We start from the raw sequence: 17,134 nt of genomic DNA, 5'->3' as shown, positions 1-17,134 counted from the left end.
CCGCCATTTTATCAGCGTTGATTACGTCTAAAATAAGACAAAAACTGTCTTCAACCCGAGTAACTCATATCTATATCTGATGACTTAGTTCTATACCATACATGGGGAGCAGGGGCCGTATTTATAAAAATTCTTAGAGTTTTCATAACTTTTACTCTAAGACTTCCTAAAACAACATTTAGTTAAAAGTTACTCTTTAGAAATATTTATAAAGGGTCTTAGAGTTACTTTTAACTAAATGTAAGACTTGGGTCCTAACCAAACTCTTAACGATGTAACCATGGGAAATCCGGGGATTCCCTGAAGTTATTTATAGCTCAGTGTTGATGTCATTCAATCACTCTACTCACTGTAGGTTGACTGACGCCGAAATCGTCACCACTACACAGTTGCATTTTACCAGTAGCTAGGAAACGAAGCGTACTGGCGATCTTCATCTCAGCGTCGATTGAGAAATTTCGTTAAGTAGGACTCGTAAGTAGATGCCGAACTAAATCTATCACAAAAAGAATCCCACCCATGTCCATTCGATATCTCCTTATCAACTCGTCATTGTTGTACTCCACTAAGAAATCTCTTCTTGTTTTAAACTCTCTTAGGCGGCGTACACGGACGGCCATGTTAACCAAGATAAGAGTACTTTTAACAAGTTAGGAGTGCTACAGGAGGACTCCTAAATATGTGTCATAGTTAGGAGTAATTCTTAAAGTAAAATGTTTTATAAATAGGTCTTAGGAAAATCTACAAAGTTAGGAGTAATTTTTGACAGTTAAGAGTTGGTTCCCACTCTCAGAATTTTTATAAATACCGCCCCTGGTCGTTTCATCCTATGACCGGTTCACCCCGGGCTGTTTCATCCCAAAGTGACCCTGGGCTGTTTCATCCGGTCATATCGGGTCGTTTCATCCCACAAATCAATAAACAGGTTTTACGTATTTTTAATATTTTATTCATACATTTATAACAATAACAAAATGTCATGGCACTATTTGTATCATTTCATACATAAATCATTTCATACATAAATCATTTCATATATACATAAATCATTTCATACATAAATCATCATACATAAACCAATTACTTTGATTTCATTAAATTATCTATTTACGGCTTTTATAAAGCTATTATAATAACAAGGGGGATGAAACATCCCGGGGTGAAACAGCCGATAGAAAATTAGGTTGGGATGAAACAGCCCTGGGTGAACCGGTTATGCGATGAACTGACCCGCATCCCCATTCATGTACCAGTTCATAACGTCTGACTAAATATGTCTTGAAATAAATATTTACAACTTAATTAATAAGTCATACTGTCTGTGTATTCTGATCAATTTTCATATGTTTATAAATATTTCTATTGGCTATAAATGACTTATCACAAAGTAGTTTGCCTTTTCATGTGGGTTATAGCTAGTATGCTATTTCATGTTGACTACTTCAGGAGGTATAAACTTTCCGGGAAGATGTATTTGTTTTTTCTCCAACATGAGTTTTTGCGTGTCTCTATCGATTCACTAGTATGAATAATTGTGTGTTCGAGTTGGAACTTCTATAAACAGGACAACAGGATGCACATTGGGTTTATTATCAGGACAACAGGATATACATCAAGTTTATTATCAGGACAACAGGATACACATCGAGTTTATTATCAGAACAACAGGATACACATCAAGTTTATTATCAGGACAACAGGATACACATCACGTTTATTATCAGGACAACAGGATATACATCAAGTTTATTATCAGGACAACAGGATACACATCGAGTTTATTATCAGAACAACAGGATACACATCAAGTTTATTATCAGGACAACAGGATACACATCACGTTTATTATCAGGACAACAGGATACACATCAAGTTTATTATCAGGACAACGGGATACACATTGGGTTTATTATCAGGACAACATTTAACCACCGCAAATGCGTTTTTCTGCTATTCTAGTCCAGTTTTTTTTTTAAACCGAAATCTCATAATCAATGTCCAAAAAATGTCGCACAAAGTAGAGTGGCTCCAGACAAAATGTTTTAATCCATAATCAATTCAGTACAAATCTGTGGTATTCAATTCAATTCAAAGTATTAGTGTTTTGTTAGATTTCTATTGCCAACAATAGTCCTATCCTTAATGTAAATCCGTCGGCTTTTCGGGCAGAAATCGTGGAACAAGTTTTATTTTGTAGGTTTTGATGTTTGATGACAAAAAACCAATGTTGACATTTTTTCTGTGTAGGTCTTCATAGTATGGGGCGCCATTATTTGAAAGGCAGCCATTTTGCGATAATATTCCAACTTATATTTTGTTTTGAACTTATTTATAATGATATCAACATATCAACTGTGATTTGACACTGTATTAGTATTGACAGGGGTCATGACTATATTCCAGATTTTTTCCCATCTCTTCATGAAGATATTTCCAAGATGGCGACCATTTTTGACGGGAAAATCGGACGATGTGCTTATTTTCATTAAATAGTAGTGCTTGGTGTCAATATATATGTTTTCGGGGTCGCAGATTCCATTCCTGACATTTACATCCTTGTAAGATGACCACATGTTCACATACTTAGCATATTTCCAAGATGGTGGCCATTTTTGGCGGGAAAAATTAGAAGATGTGCAGATTTTGATTAAGTAGTAGTGTTTGGTGTCAATATATATATTTACGGGGGCGCAGAATTCATTTCTGACATTTACAATCTTGAAAAATGATCACATGTTCACATATTTAGCACATTTCCAAGATGGTGGCCATATTAAACAGGAAAATGAGACAATGTGCAGATTTTGATTAAGTAGTTGTCTTTGGTGTCAATATATATGTTTGCGGTGGCGCAGAATCCATTTCTGCCATTTACAACCTTGAAAAATGATCACATGTTCACATATTTAGCATATTACTAATATTGCTGCCACTTGTGGCGGGAAAAATCGGACGATGTGCTGATTTCGATTAAGTAGTTGTCTTTGGTGTCAATATGTATGTTTTCGGGGGCGCAAATTCGATTTCTGCCATATAAAACTGCGTAAAATGATCGTATGTTCAACAATTTAGCATATTTCCAAGATGGCGGAACGTTTTCTAAACACATTATTATCATTTATTTACTTGTTGTTATTTACATGTTTCTAAGTCCATTTCTGCTATGTAGACTATTAGCTTGTTGCACATTCCTGAAATCCGGTACCGTGTAGTACCCATTTGGTATATTATTCAACGATGAAAATTCCTCATCCGAGATAACCACTGAGCTGATATCGATTTTCCTTGGAAAGAAAAGCCTATTCACTCGTTCTCCTGGCATGAAGGCAAAGAGAGCATAAACGTGGCAAGAAATTGACAGGCACCCATCATGCTTCTGCCACAACCACAGCAAGCGCTTACTACACCCAGCGCGCTCCAGTCAAGATCTTACTACCTTCGTGGCCAAGCTCTGGCTACGCGCAACATGTCCCCACCATGATCTCGCCGTTAGCAGTCAGATCGGGATACGTACTCACCAAACTCCCGTGGCGTGCCTACCAGGCGTAAGACGCCCTTTCGTCGCGCCTATAACGATTGCGCCATGCTCACCCGTCCTCATTCACTTTCAAAGCAGAGAACAATCAACAGTCAAGCAATCAAGAAAATTTTTTAGTTTTCTTGATGTTTCCTCTTTGGACGCTAAGTTGGAGCTGACGGACGATGTTCAGTATCCTCTCAATATACATAAAAGTCGTAACAGCGTAGCAAGCATGTGGCCAGGGCTTCGTTCCAGTCTGGCGGCAACGTGGTTGAGGGGTGGTGGGGACGTGGCTGTAAATGAAATACTTGCTGAGAAGCCCCCATAGCATAGATTATGTTATCAACTAACTTCCAAGCTGATTGTGGAACGAGCATATGGCCAGCTACTTTGACATCACTGCCACCAGTTATTTCAATAGTGATGGCAGAGGTGTCATAAATGACGAGTAACGTCGTCATTTAAGTGGTGATATAGTTTGTTTTCCAACGCAACAGCATTCCTCTCAATGACTTCTTCCACACGCAGCTTGGGGTCAGTTGATAATATAATCTATGCCACGAAGGTTTCTTATAGCAGGTATTACTATTTCATTTGCAGTCCTTGTTTTTATTTCTTTGTATACCGCTTTATATTCAGTATCATGCATTTCTGTTCTATTTTTATTTTATTAATTTATTATTAATTCATTAAGTCTCACATTTTTAACCATCGTTAATTTTGTATCTATAACTGCCAGACAACATAAACTGAAAGTCTCGATGGTGCCACCGAGTCTTAAAATCAGACTTGAGTCCAACTACTACAACACAATCGACCAAGTAAATGTGCTAATTTCCTGGAAGATCGATATTAGTGGTCAACAACTCGGATGAAGAATTTTTATTGTTGGATAATATACCTAATGGGTAAAACACGCCACTGGCTTCCAGGAACATGCTACTAGCTTATACATAGCAGAATTGGATTCAGAAACCTTTTCAGTAATGTGTTTTGGAAATGTCCCGCCACAAATGGCAGCCATATTCTAAATATGTTAACATGAACATGTGATCATTTTACACAATTGCAAAGAGCAGAAATGGAATCTGCACCCCGAAAACATATATCCTGATACTATAGACGACTACTTAATCAATATCAGCACACCATTCCATTTTCCCGCCAAAAAAATTGCCGCCATCTTTGAGATATACAAATAGGTGAACTTGTGATCATTTTACACATTTGTAACTGGCAGAAATGGAATCTGTGCCATTGGAAACATATATATTGACACCAAAGACGACTACATAATTAATATCAGCACATCTCCCATTTTCCCACCAAATATGGCCGCCATTAGTTCAGCTCTGAACGTAGGTCTTATTACACTCGACCTCTACGTTCAGGGACTGTCCTATTGGATCCTTGTCGAAAATCTAATCGCTTCCCAGTCAATTTTACTGGGCAACTTTTTACTTATTGATGATGGGAGAGAGAGAGAGAGAGAGAGAGAGAGAGAGAGAGAGAGATGGGGTTTAACGACCACTCGACACAAACTAGGTCATTTCAGGACTAACACATGGTTCAATTGTATTTCTATATTTCGCTTGCACGTAGGGATAGACCCGGAGAAGACCCTACTCCTTGTCACGTACAACCGGGGATTCAATGATGATGGGAGCCAAATAAACCCAGAAAACGTCTTCAATTATGACAAAACAAATTGATCTGATGAACCAGGTTCCAAAAAATGTATTTTCAAAAGAGGTGTAAATTATACGGAAAGAATTAAAAACAGCTCAAAAACAGCAACTTCCATTATGTCTGCCTCTGGAAAAATGCTCCCAGCATATGTAGTACATGTACCGGTATATATAAGTGAACATATATGGTCAACTTGGATAGAGGGTGAACCAGCAAATACCAGATACTACAGGAGTAGAAGTGGTTGGTTTGATAATACGACTTTTGAAGATGGGTTTGTAACTATTTTTGTTGCATGCACACCTCATTTAGAGGGTAAAATTTTAATTATTGGAGATAATCTTAGTAGTCACTTTAGTGAACGGGTTCTTAAAGTTGCAAAGGAAAATAGTATTGTTTTTACTTGTCTACCACCAAATGCAACTCATATTCTACAGGCATTGGATGTATCTTTCTATGGGCCAATGAAATGTTCTTGGCGAAAAATATTAGATGAATGGAAAACTAAACAAGGCAAAAAATCACAAGTTTTAAAGGACAATATTGGTGCCAGTCGTTATCACATATTTGATAGAACTGGTTAAACACATTCCAAATATTATTTTAACACAGAGATCAATGCGTAATCAATGATTCAGCAATCGGAAGTGACGAACACAAAAGGAAAACACGGGTAATCCCTTTATATAACTGATTGAAGTGACGGGCGATAACAGGTACATGGGCGAATTTCTGCCCACTAATAATTCCTTCGAAGTTGCCGGAAATGCATCCTGGCAGTATTTCAGGCACTGATCGTTGAGTTAAAGTGTCAAACGAACGGATTGGCGAACCTCGACGAAGCCCAGTCACGAGCGTCAAAGTAGGGAGTCCTTACGGAGGGTATGGGGGACCCCCCTTCAAAAATATTGAAAAATAGACTGCCGAAAATGCTGTCTGACAGTGTGCAGTCAGACATCGATCGTCGAGATAAATAGATCTGACCAGATACCGTCCCTCACCCGATCACTAGTTTATCCGACCAGAACAAAATTTCAAACGAACGGACTTGCGAACCTCAACGAATTCCCCTTATGAGCGCCAAAGTAGCGATTCCTTGTTGGGGTATTGGGGACCTCCCCAAGAAAATTTTGAAAAATTAACTGTTGGAAATGCTCTACAACATCTAAGTCTATGACTGAGAGGGGATGTGGGATTTATTCACCGTAGAAGGTATTGATTACCGAAACGTACTACAAATATTTTTTTTTATTTTCTTAAATCATTGGGGGGAAAGCAAAGGGGAGACCAGATTTATGAGGGGGGAAATGCCCCCCCCCCCCATGGCGCCGCCACTGCGCGGTTCAACTAAAATAATCTTGTTTTACGATTGATTGGTTATTGTCATCCACTGCCTCGCTCAGTTCAACTAAAATAATCTTGTTTAACGGTTGGTTATTGTTGTTTAAGATTAAGTAGAAACGGTATTTCATCAAGGATTGATACGAAATGGATGCAGAGTAATCGGGCACACTAGAAACTGTAGAAATGTTGAATTTGAGCTTTAAACTCGGTGCAAATTGCGTCATTACGCGGGAAGTAACTGAAATAGAATACCATACTGTATAGGTTTTATGTTATTTTATGTCGTCTGCTTGTGATTAGCACGCGCTCTGTTAACAAGAGACGTTACTATTAAAGTAGTGTTGTATTGTTGTGTCAGTGATCTAGTAGACTAGTTACGTATAAGACTGTAAACTATACTGTTTTAATCGTTTTGATTTTATATCGTGTTTTATATTGGACAAACTGATTCATTCTGTAGTTTATACAACCCGTGTAACAGTAAGACTGTAAACTATACTGTTTTAATAGTTTTGATTTTATATCGTGTTTTATATTGGACAAACTGATTCATTCTGTAGTTTATACAACCCGTGTAACAGTAAGACTGTAAACTATACTGTTTTAATAGTTTTGATTTTATATCGTGTTTTATTTTGGACAAACTGATTCATTCTGTATTTTATACAACCCGTGTAACAGTAAGACTGTAGACTATACTGTCGTATGTTATATCTAAAGACCAGTTCCAATGTCCATTATGTCGGTGTCTTATAGACGGGGGTATACAGCGTTTTAAACCTAAACTAAACATTGATGACAATTCTACTATTCCACAATGTGATGTATGTACTGAAGATACATCTCAATATTTTTGTCGAGACTGTGATCAATATTTATGTAAATCATGTAAAACCATGCATGATAAGATGAAAATTTGTAAAGACCATGTTGTTTGTCGATATGATGAAAAACAAGTCTGTCAACAATCAAACGAACCAATGAAGGGAAAGACACCAGTCACTTCCGTCACACATCCGAAAGATTTCTGTCGAAACCATGAAGATGAGACAGTAACAATATACTGTAAAGATTGTTCACTAGCCGTTTGCTTGATTTGTTTCGTGGTCGATCATAACAGACATAATTTGTTACATTTACAGAAGGGTGAAGTCCGGCAAAATATCAGACAAGATTTAAAAACGCTGAATGACGAGTTAGAAAAATAAATTACCAATTTTCAGAAACATTATGATAATTTAAATAGTAAATTGAAGTCAAAAAGTGTACAAAAACAGAATGTGACAAAGTAGATGCACACGTGGATAAAATCTGTTCAGAATTTCGTAAAATTGGAGAAAATATTAAAAAGGAAATGCAGAAAACTAGTGAACAAGAAGAATCTAAATTTGGGAAATTAATGGAGGACATTAAAAGACTAACAGAAGATTTAAAAGCTAGTGTTAAATATTCAGTGAATGTTTTAGAAGATTCGTCCGCTGTTGAAGTTTTACAAAGATTACCTAAAGTTAGACAGGAGAAAGATGAAAGTTGTTGTAGAAAATTGGATATACCTGATGTAAGATATTCAACATTTCAAGTAGCAGAGATAGATAAAACTTTGTTAACTACTCAACTTGGTAAAATTGTAAGTTGTCATCAGAATATGATTGAAGATGTTTTTAATGTGGATACTGTGTCAGGCTATGGTGATTGGTATAACGGTAAACAACATGTAGTATCAGGTTTTACATGGAGTATACGTGTGTTAAACTACTTATCATCATTATATGTTGTATTATTCCTGGATGACGTTAAAGATAAAAGTATTACGTCATGTAAAGCTGACGTCATATTTAAAGTTATAAATAAAACAGATGATATACAATCTGTAGTTAAACAATGTAATGAGACTGTTAGACCTGGTGGTGTGTCATACTGTGATACTGATCTTATTGACTGGAAGAGACTCAGTAATCCTGTCAGTAGATTTATTGATCATCATAAAAACTTTAAAGTTTAAGTAACAATTAATAAAATAACTGACATTATAAGACGTAAATAATTAGGCAACTGTTATTCTGATTAAAATTAATAACTTATGGTCAATGTTCCTTCTAATTATTACACACCATTATTGAAATGTGGTTGTATATTGTCGTCACTCTAGTCCGTCTTGCGTCCATCATGCCCTGTGAAAGATTGTTAGGAATGTACCAGATATTGATCCCCAGATTTTGAGAGGGTGGGGGGGGGTAGGGTTTAGTCGTTCGGATGAGACAGAAGTAAGTAGGACTTTAAACTCCTTTTTATTTTTCTCTATATGTTAGTCCCAAATATCCTAGTTTATCTCTATATGTTAGTCCCAAATACCCTGGGGGTAGAAAGAGAGAGGTATGGGAGGGGGGTAGAATGAGGGAGGTATGGGAAAGAGAGGGGGCGGGGGCGGAGAGGTATGGGAGGGGGAGGGAGAGGGGAGAGAGAGAGGTATAGGAGGGATGTGCTCCAATTCTTCTATCTAAAACAACCAGACAGTCTTATTTGTTACACCATCTGTCCTGTACCAGGAAACAACCAGACTGAAAACTCTCAGACAGATAAGGTGGAAGGAGAGGAAGAAAGAATGAGAAAGAGGGTTTGAAACTCTGGGACTAACAAATATTGCCTGTGCTATGATGGAAATTTGTACAGACAGTGGCACTACGACCTACCTTTATATTGAATCCCAACTAGAAACTGTCCTTGTTGGGTGTTCTGTCCTACACCACTGACAAGGGGGAACTATGCTGGAACATCCTGATAAACTTTCTCGTCCAACACCAGGTTAAAACATGGGACGTCTGGGTTAACGAGTTAATGTTTTACTCACCATGGCTCCAACTGATTTAACACGTATTGTAATAATAATAAATAACACAGCACCTTGGCTTGTAATATTGATATAATAATAAATAACACAGCACCTTGACTTTCAACAGAGAGGAATGGGGTTTAACGTCCACTAGGTCATTTCGGGACCAACATATGTTCAATTTTATTTCAATAATACACTTGCGCGTAGGGGTCTTTAACAGTGGGAGGAAACCCAAGGACTGAAGAAACACCATAAGGTTGGCCAGCTGAACCTACTCCTTGTCACGCACAATCGGGGAATCGAAAACCACGCCAGTTGACTCAATGACAGACCTTTTGATATAGCGAAATCCCGATGAACTTTCTCGGTCAATGCAAGGATCGAACACGCGACCACCAGACTAGCGAGCCAGCGTCTTACCCACCAGCCAATACTAGCTTATTAGAAATTACCATAAAAGTTTTATAAAATAAATCAGATACACTCATATATTACATTAAAATGTACATTTTGGTTTATTTTCATCCATCATCTCCTTTGTCACTTCTTTCAATATTGAATAAGTTTATTTTTTCTGAGTTGAACACGTGTAGCCTAGATCACTCTAGTCTCTATTCTATGATTTCAACACGTGTAGCCTAGATCACTCTAGTCTCTAGTCTATGAAAACTGTTAATTGTGACAGTTCAGTGAATGAGTCAATAACAATCAAACTCACCTACAATGGCGAATGACTAAGTAATAATCGCTCCTCAACATAATTCAATTTCAGTGGGTTTAATAAATATCGACTTAATCTTTATTTATTAGTGGTGACCCCGAGGCCTCCGCAATCAACCAATGAGTTTTATAAGATTCCATAGCTTTGTTTAATTCTGTGGAACATCGGATGAATTCTGATCTTCACTTTGTCATTCGTCTGGTGAACCTGTGTTATTCTTTGTGTCACTCACTTTGTCATTCGTCCATCCGGGGAATGATAGAGATTGACAGAGGTTCACCAGACGAATGACAACAGAATGACAGAACCTAGGTTCACCATACGAATGACAGTGAATGGCAGAGGTTCACCAGGCGAATGATAGTGAATGACAGAGCCTAGGTTCACCATGCAAATGACAGTGAATGGCAGAAGTTCACTTGACGAATGACAGTGAATGACAGAGTTCACCAGTCAAATGCCGTCCAAAGACAGGTTCGTCAGACGAGTGACAAAAAGACATGGGTTCAACAATTAACGAATGACAAGAGAATGGCATGGGTTCATCAAACAAATGACAAAGTGAATGATGGATCAGTCGAACGACAGAGTGAATGACAGGGGTTTTCCAGTCGAATAACACAGATAATGGCAACTCTGGTCATAGCATATCTGTTTATAATATATTTCATATATATATATGGTTATGCACGTATTTGAAAAATACATTTAGGTCTACGTGTAATATTGAATGTATAAAATTGTAATATGTTGATCTCTTGAACTGAAAAATTTAAAATACACGAATAACGTCATAAATTGTAAAGAATGAATAAAGTCAAGACATGTATTAAATGTTTTATTGAATTGGAATAGAAACTGAAAACAGATTAACACCCCGTGTGAGATATTTCATTCAAATATTGTGAAAGGGTTGGTAATAAAATTGAAATTGTTGTCATTGGTTACTTCTGATAAACAACTCAACAGAAACGAGTAAAGTATTATAACAGAAACTCTATCTAAAGTATTACATCATGACATTTATTGACTGTAAGACACAAAGCGTACAAGATCTAGGTGTTTTCCGGTGTTTTCCGGTATATAGTATAGCCCCACAAAGCGTACAAGATCTAAGTGTGATGTAATATTTTAACACTGTCATATACTCCTTTAAAATCATTGTCTAACTCTCCCATTCATAGTGTTAAAGGTCAATGCGCAAATATTGAAATTGGGTTATGTTCGTCGATTAATTTATGATTCACTATTAGTTTATAGTTTATAAAGTTATCAAAATTCATAAGCCTTAACTAAAGGGGTAATAACATTGTTTGTTGTTGCCTTTTGACCAGCTTTCGTATAGGTTGGTCACCCAACACTTGCAGTTAGTCATGGAGTAGGGGAACCGCCAATCTCAATTACTCGTGGAGCAGGCGAACCGCCAATCTCAATTAGTCGTGGGGCAGGCGAACCGCCAATCTCAATTAGGCGTGGAGTAGGCGAGCCGCCAATCTCAATTAGTCGTTTTGTAGGCGAACCGCCAATCTCAATAGGTCGTGGAGTAGGCGAACCGCCAATCTCAATTGGTCGTGGAGTAGGCGAACCGCCAATCTCAATTAGTCGTGGAGCAGGCAAACCGCCAATCTCAATTAGTCGTGGAGTAGGCGAACCGCCAATCTCAATTAGTCGTGGAGTAGGCGAACCGCCAATCGCAATTAGTCGTGGAGTAGGCGAACCGCCAATCTCAATATGGAAATGTTGTTTAACGTCTGGACTAATGAAGACGGCCATACGTCATGCAGCGTCATGGGGGAACGTGGCGCTACGGTCTACCCTTATTTCAAATTCCAGCTGCCAAGAGCTCTTTTACGTTTACTAATCCACCGTAGCTCCCCACTCTCGAGACAAACAAGGGAAGGGTCAATTATGTGGGCTCAATATCTGGTCAGCCTATGGTGGGATGTTATAATACAGATTGAAGGGGGGCTGATTGGGCTGCAATATGAAAGGGACCCCCAAATTAGACGAGTTTACCCTACCACTGAAAAAATCTGACAGTTATCTCTGTTGATGCACTTAATCAAAATCCTTTTCTGAGAATGAAATATTGTTTATAAAAATATTAGAATTTTCCAACATGAGAATTTACGGATTTTGTCGATGTTCTAATAGTGGAAAAGTATTTGTCATGCACAAGTTCTCAGCATGCCATAAAAAGTGACAAAATTTGAAAAACTTCCACAAAGATGGAGTACGAAAACCAGGACAACAGGATACCCATTAAGTTTATTATCAGGGCAACAGGATACCCATCGAGTTTATTATCAGGACAACAGGATACACATCGAGTTTATTATCAGGACAACAGGATACACATTGAGTTTATTATCAGGACAACAGGATACACATTGAGTTTATTATCAGGACAACAGGATACACATTAAGTTTATTATCAGGGCAACAGGATACCCATCGAGTTTATTATCAGGACAACAGGATACACATCGAGTTTATTATCAGTGCAACAGGATACACATTGAGTTTATTATCAGGACAACAGGATACACATCAAGTTTATTATCAGGACAACAGGATACCCATCGAGTTTATTATCAGGACAACAGGATACACATTGAGATTATTATCAGGACAACAGGATACACATTGAGTTTATTATCAGGACAACAGGATACACATCGAATTTATTATCAGGACAACAGGATACACATCGAGTTTATTATCAGGACAACAGGATACACATCAAGTTTATTATCAGGAACAAACTACACCAGAAGGTTTAGTCCTTAGACCTTAGCCTTGCCCTCCCGGTTTTTCGTCCCATCTGAACGACTAGACAGCTGTTCTTGTCAGGCCCATAGACACACTGCCATGGTGATTTGATCCAAAATTACTGGTATTCAAAGTGAAAAAAAATTGATTACATCATTCTCAAACATAAAAGTAATCGGATGCTTAACAAAAGGACCTACAGTTTATGTAATACTAATGATCAATGTAATCTGATATCCTACATTTGCATATCAAAGTTAGTGCTCTTGATAAGATACTATGTCGAAAGCGTAAAGGGTAAATGATATATGGCATATCAAAGTTAGTGCTCTTCGTAAGATGCTATGTAGAAAGCGTTAAAGACAAATGAGATGAGGCAGAGATCAAATGTAAAATGTAATGAGGAAAATGTAAAATGCAGACACGTCAAGAAATGTCATTTTCCAATAAAACATTTGACACATTCCATTTGACATTTTATATTTAGCTTTGCCCTTAGAGGTATTTTGACTTTATCATTATTGATATTAGGAATTTGTACATTGTACTTTTTACACATAATCAATGGAAAAGACATTTTAGCAGAGCATTTATTATTGGCAGCCATACCCTTCCATACTGGAGTGACACTGTAGAGTACTTTGTGAAAAAGAATTATTACATACAAACATCACAGGAAAATGTTTTTACAAGTATGTTATTTTTTAATATGAGTTCTTGTGTGTTGTTTTAGATGACTACTTCGTGCAAACGATTTTTTACAAACATCACAAGAAAAGGGTTTTTCGCCAGTATGGGTTCTGGTGTGTAGTTGTAGACTAGTACTAGTGGTAAATGATTTTCTACAAACACCACAAGAAAAGGGTTTTTCCTTTGTATGAGTTCTGGTGTGTTGTTTTAAATTACTACTTTGTGCAAACGATTTTTTACAAACATCACAAGAAAAGGGTTTTTCACCAGTATGAATTCTGGTATGTATATGTAATTCACCACTAGTGATAAATGGTTTTCTACAAACAACACAAGAAAAGGGTTTTTCACCAGTATGAATTCTGGTATGTATATGTAATTCACCACTAGTGATAAATGGTTTTCTACAAACAACACAAGAAAAGGGTTTTTCACCAGTATGAATTCTGGTGTGTTTTTTTAAACTACTACTTTCTGCAAACGATTTTTTACAAACATCACAAGAAAAGGGTTTTTCACCAGTATGAGTTCGGGTGTGTTTCTGTAGATCATATCCAGTCAAAAAAGATTTTCCACAAATAACACAAGAAAAGGGTTTTTCTCCCGTATGTATTCTGGTGTGTCGTTGTAGATCACCACTAGTGGTAAATGATTTACTACAGACATCACATCTATATGGTTTTTCACCAGTATGAATTCTTGTGTGTTGTTTTAGATGACTACTATTTGTAAATGATTTATCACAAACATCACAAGAAAAGGGTTTCACTCCGGTATGGGTTCTGGTGTGTCGCTGTAGATCACTTCCAGTGGTAAAAGATTTTCCACAAACATCACAAGAAAAGGGTTTTTCTACGGTATGAATTCTTATGTGTTGTTGTAGACTACTACTACTGGTAAATGATTTACTACAGACATCACAAGAAAAGGGTTTTTCTCCGCTATGAATTCTGGTATGTGTCCTTAGATAACTACTAGTGGTAAATGATTTACTACAAACATCACAAGAAAAGGGTTTTTCTCCGCTATGAATTCTGGTGTGTATATGTAGAGCACTAATAGTTATAAATGATTTACTACAAACATCACATTTATATGGTTTCTCGCCAGTATGAATCATCATATGTCTACTTAAACTAGAGTAGACTCCAAGTGATTTACCACAAATATCACACTTATAGATTTTTTTGGAGACAGAATGCTTTGACATTTTCAGCTTTTTTCCTGATCTTCTCTCTGAAAAAAATAATTTAAAAGGCCTAATAATTAATAACACAGTTCAAATGTTTTCTATCGCTCAAAAACTAACTATAAACCATTCTACTTTTTAGGTTGAACAGTTTTATTCTCAGTGAGTCAGTTGCTCATATCTTTTGTGGTTAGATACTTTTATCATCAAGGTTATTTGCCAATAAACTTCATGTTTATATACAGTATATTATAAATTAAATATTCTATCAAATTATTCATTTTTTTGTGTTAAAATACCCATGAAACAAATAAAATCACTCTACCACCACTATTTTGGGCACTGATTTTTGTAACGTTAAAGGGACAATAACACTCTTGCTGGCTTGAAAGCTCCAGAAAATAAATAATATCTCTATCTAAGTACTAGATGTTTAAGTGTCCTACCTGTTGTGTAAATTATCCATTACATCCTATTTTACTTGTACAGAGGGTTCGAAAATATTTTTTAATCGAAGTTTCATTTGAAAAGGTTTACGTTAAAGGTTTCAAATCATTTAGTTGAATTTTTCCAATTTTTTAAATTAGGTGTGTTAAGATGAAATTTGTATCATCAATTAATTGAAATATTGTAAAATAGTACAATTTGTTGACCAGAATAAAGATTGGGACATATTATTATTCAGTTACAACAAGAGTGGTATTGAGCCTTTAACAGATGAATTATCTCATAAAGAAGCCTACTATTGTCTATAGTCTCTGTTACAGTTGACTATTATTAACTTTACTCTGGATAATCCATCATGGATGTCAAATTATGGTGTATATCTATCACTTAAAGTTGCAATTGCAAATTTTCAAGTTATATTTTTAAAATGTATTAAAATAAAGCCTTAAAATAGATGGTATCCATAAACAGTCGTACCTTGTTAAAGAATAATCCTATTAATCCTATAATTCGCTATTGCCAGCTGAGAAATTGGCAAAAATATCATTTTTAACTTCAAATTCCAACGTTGGAAAGTGGCTGCCCCATGTTGTCAATAGCAAAACAGGAGAGGTAATTGTGTTGTTATTTCCTGTGTCATAGATTTTTAAGGGTGGGAAATAATGCCCATGATCGTATAATAGTGATTTGATAACCTATTGAGCAAAAGACATAGAAATAATTATTTTTGACTTTCTTAGAAAATTTGAAATTCTCGTTTTAATATTGAATGAGTGACTGTATTAAATTGTTTTATTGTCAGAAAGAAATCTTGAATAGAAGTATAGACGTCATCTAAAAACCAACATGTTTTTCAAACACTTGAAAATATTGTTGAACTATTATGGTGAATAATAAAAAAAATCACGGTGAAAAATAGAAGGTAAGGATTCCAAAATAGCCTCATACAGAGGTGGGGTAGAAATGAAATGGGGTTTAACGTCCTACTGTTCTGCCCCGACTGGGCAAATGAAGACGGGGAGGTGGAGGGAGGGGGTGTTTTCATATTGCAGCTTAATATAGAGTATCGCGTGAATGGCAGTGCTTGAGCAATGCTCTTTTCCTGTAACACAAGAGCGTCACTGAAACTACTATAGACTGTTAGTTAAAAACCAATTCAGACCCGAACAGGATACAATGGGAAAAACAGGCAATGCACATGTCAACATAGAGTTATCTCCCCTCTATTAAATCTCGTCCAAGCAAGACTACACATCAAATCTATGACATCACATATACATCACATATACATGACCAATGAAAATAATTCTCACACGTTTTTGTTCTTTTCAAACCAAATTAATATGTAAGTAATTTATTCAATGCTCATACAATTTAGATCTAAATTAAAATCAATTTGGAAAATCAAAATTATTAAACATTTTTACATCACTTGAGAAACTTAATTATGAAATGAAGGTTTTATATTTGAGTATAATCTCCTTTGCTCTATCAGGCAATGCCTGTTAAATATTACGGTCGATCAGGAACGGTTAAAGCGTTCGATCGATCTGAGACTGTTCTTAAAGGAGCTAAATCGCTAATATTCGTGTACCAATGGTAAAATGTTTTTTTTTGTCTTAAATATTGGATATCAGAAGCCTACCTTTTCCTGGTAAGATTACAACATCAATGTTGATCTGAATTGACAAATAATTCGTGTTTTCAATTTGTAAGACTTTGCATGATATTGACTATATATATTGAGATCATAGAGACTTAATTTTTTAGCTACTTTAATGGAACTAGCAAACCCGATGCAGTTTGCTATTTTTTGTGATCAAATCATTAGCTTGCAATATCTTACAGATTTTAATCAGCTATAACGAAGATCTATATAGCTACGGTCCATCAAATTAATAAAATGTCTTCTACTCGATGCTTGAATCG

At 36.3% G+C, this 17,134-nt stretch overlaps 1 protein-coding gene across 1 annotated transcript; it reads right to left on the bottom strand.

Moving 5' to 3' along the window:
• Window positions 1-10,985: 10,985 nt before the first annotated feature.
• On the bottom strand, window positions 10,986-17,133 carry LOC126824062 (zinc finger protein 431-like). Its single transcript, XM_050553234.2, has 2 exons — window positions 17,052-17,133; window positions 10,986-14,805 (listed from the first exon to the last, which is right to left on the bottom strand). Exon 2 carries the CDS (start codon window positions 14,777-14,779, stop codon window positions 13,577-13,579), a length of 1,203 nt encoding a protein of 400 aa, XP_050409191.1. The 5' UTR covers window positions 14,780-14,805; window positions 17,052-17,133; the 3' UTR covers window positions 10,986-13,576.
• Window position 17,134: the final 1 nt, after the last annotated feature.

Source organism: Patella vulgata, chromosome 6 (assembly GCF_932274485.2).
Source record: "Patella vulgata chromosome 6, xgPatVulg1.2, whole genome shotgun sequence".
In the NCBI taxonomy this organism is placed as follows: domain Eukaryota; kingdom Metazoa; phylum Mollusca; class Gastropoda; family Patellidae; genus Patella; species Patella vulgata.
Note: the sequence above shows the minus strand (reverse complement) of the source record. Positions and strands in the feature narration are given on the sequence as shown.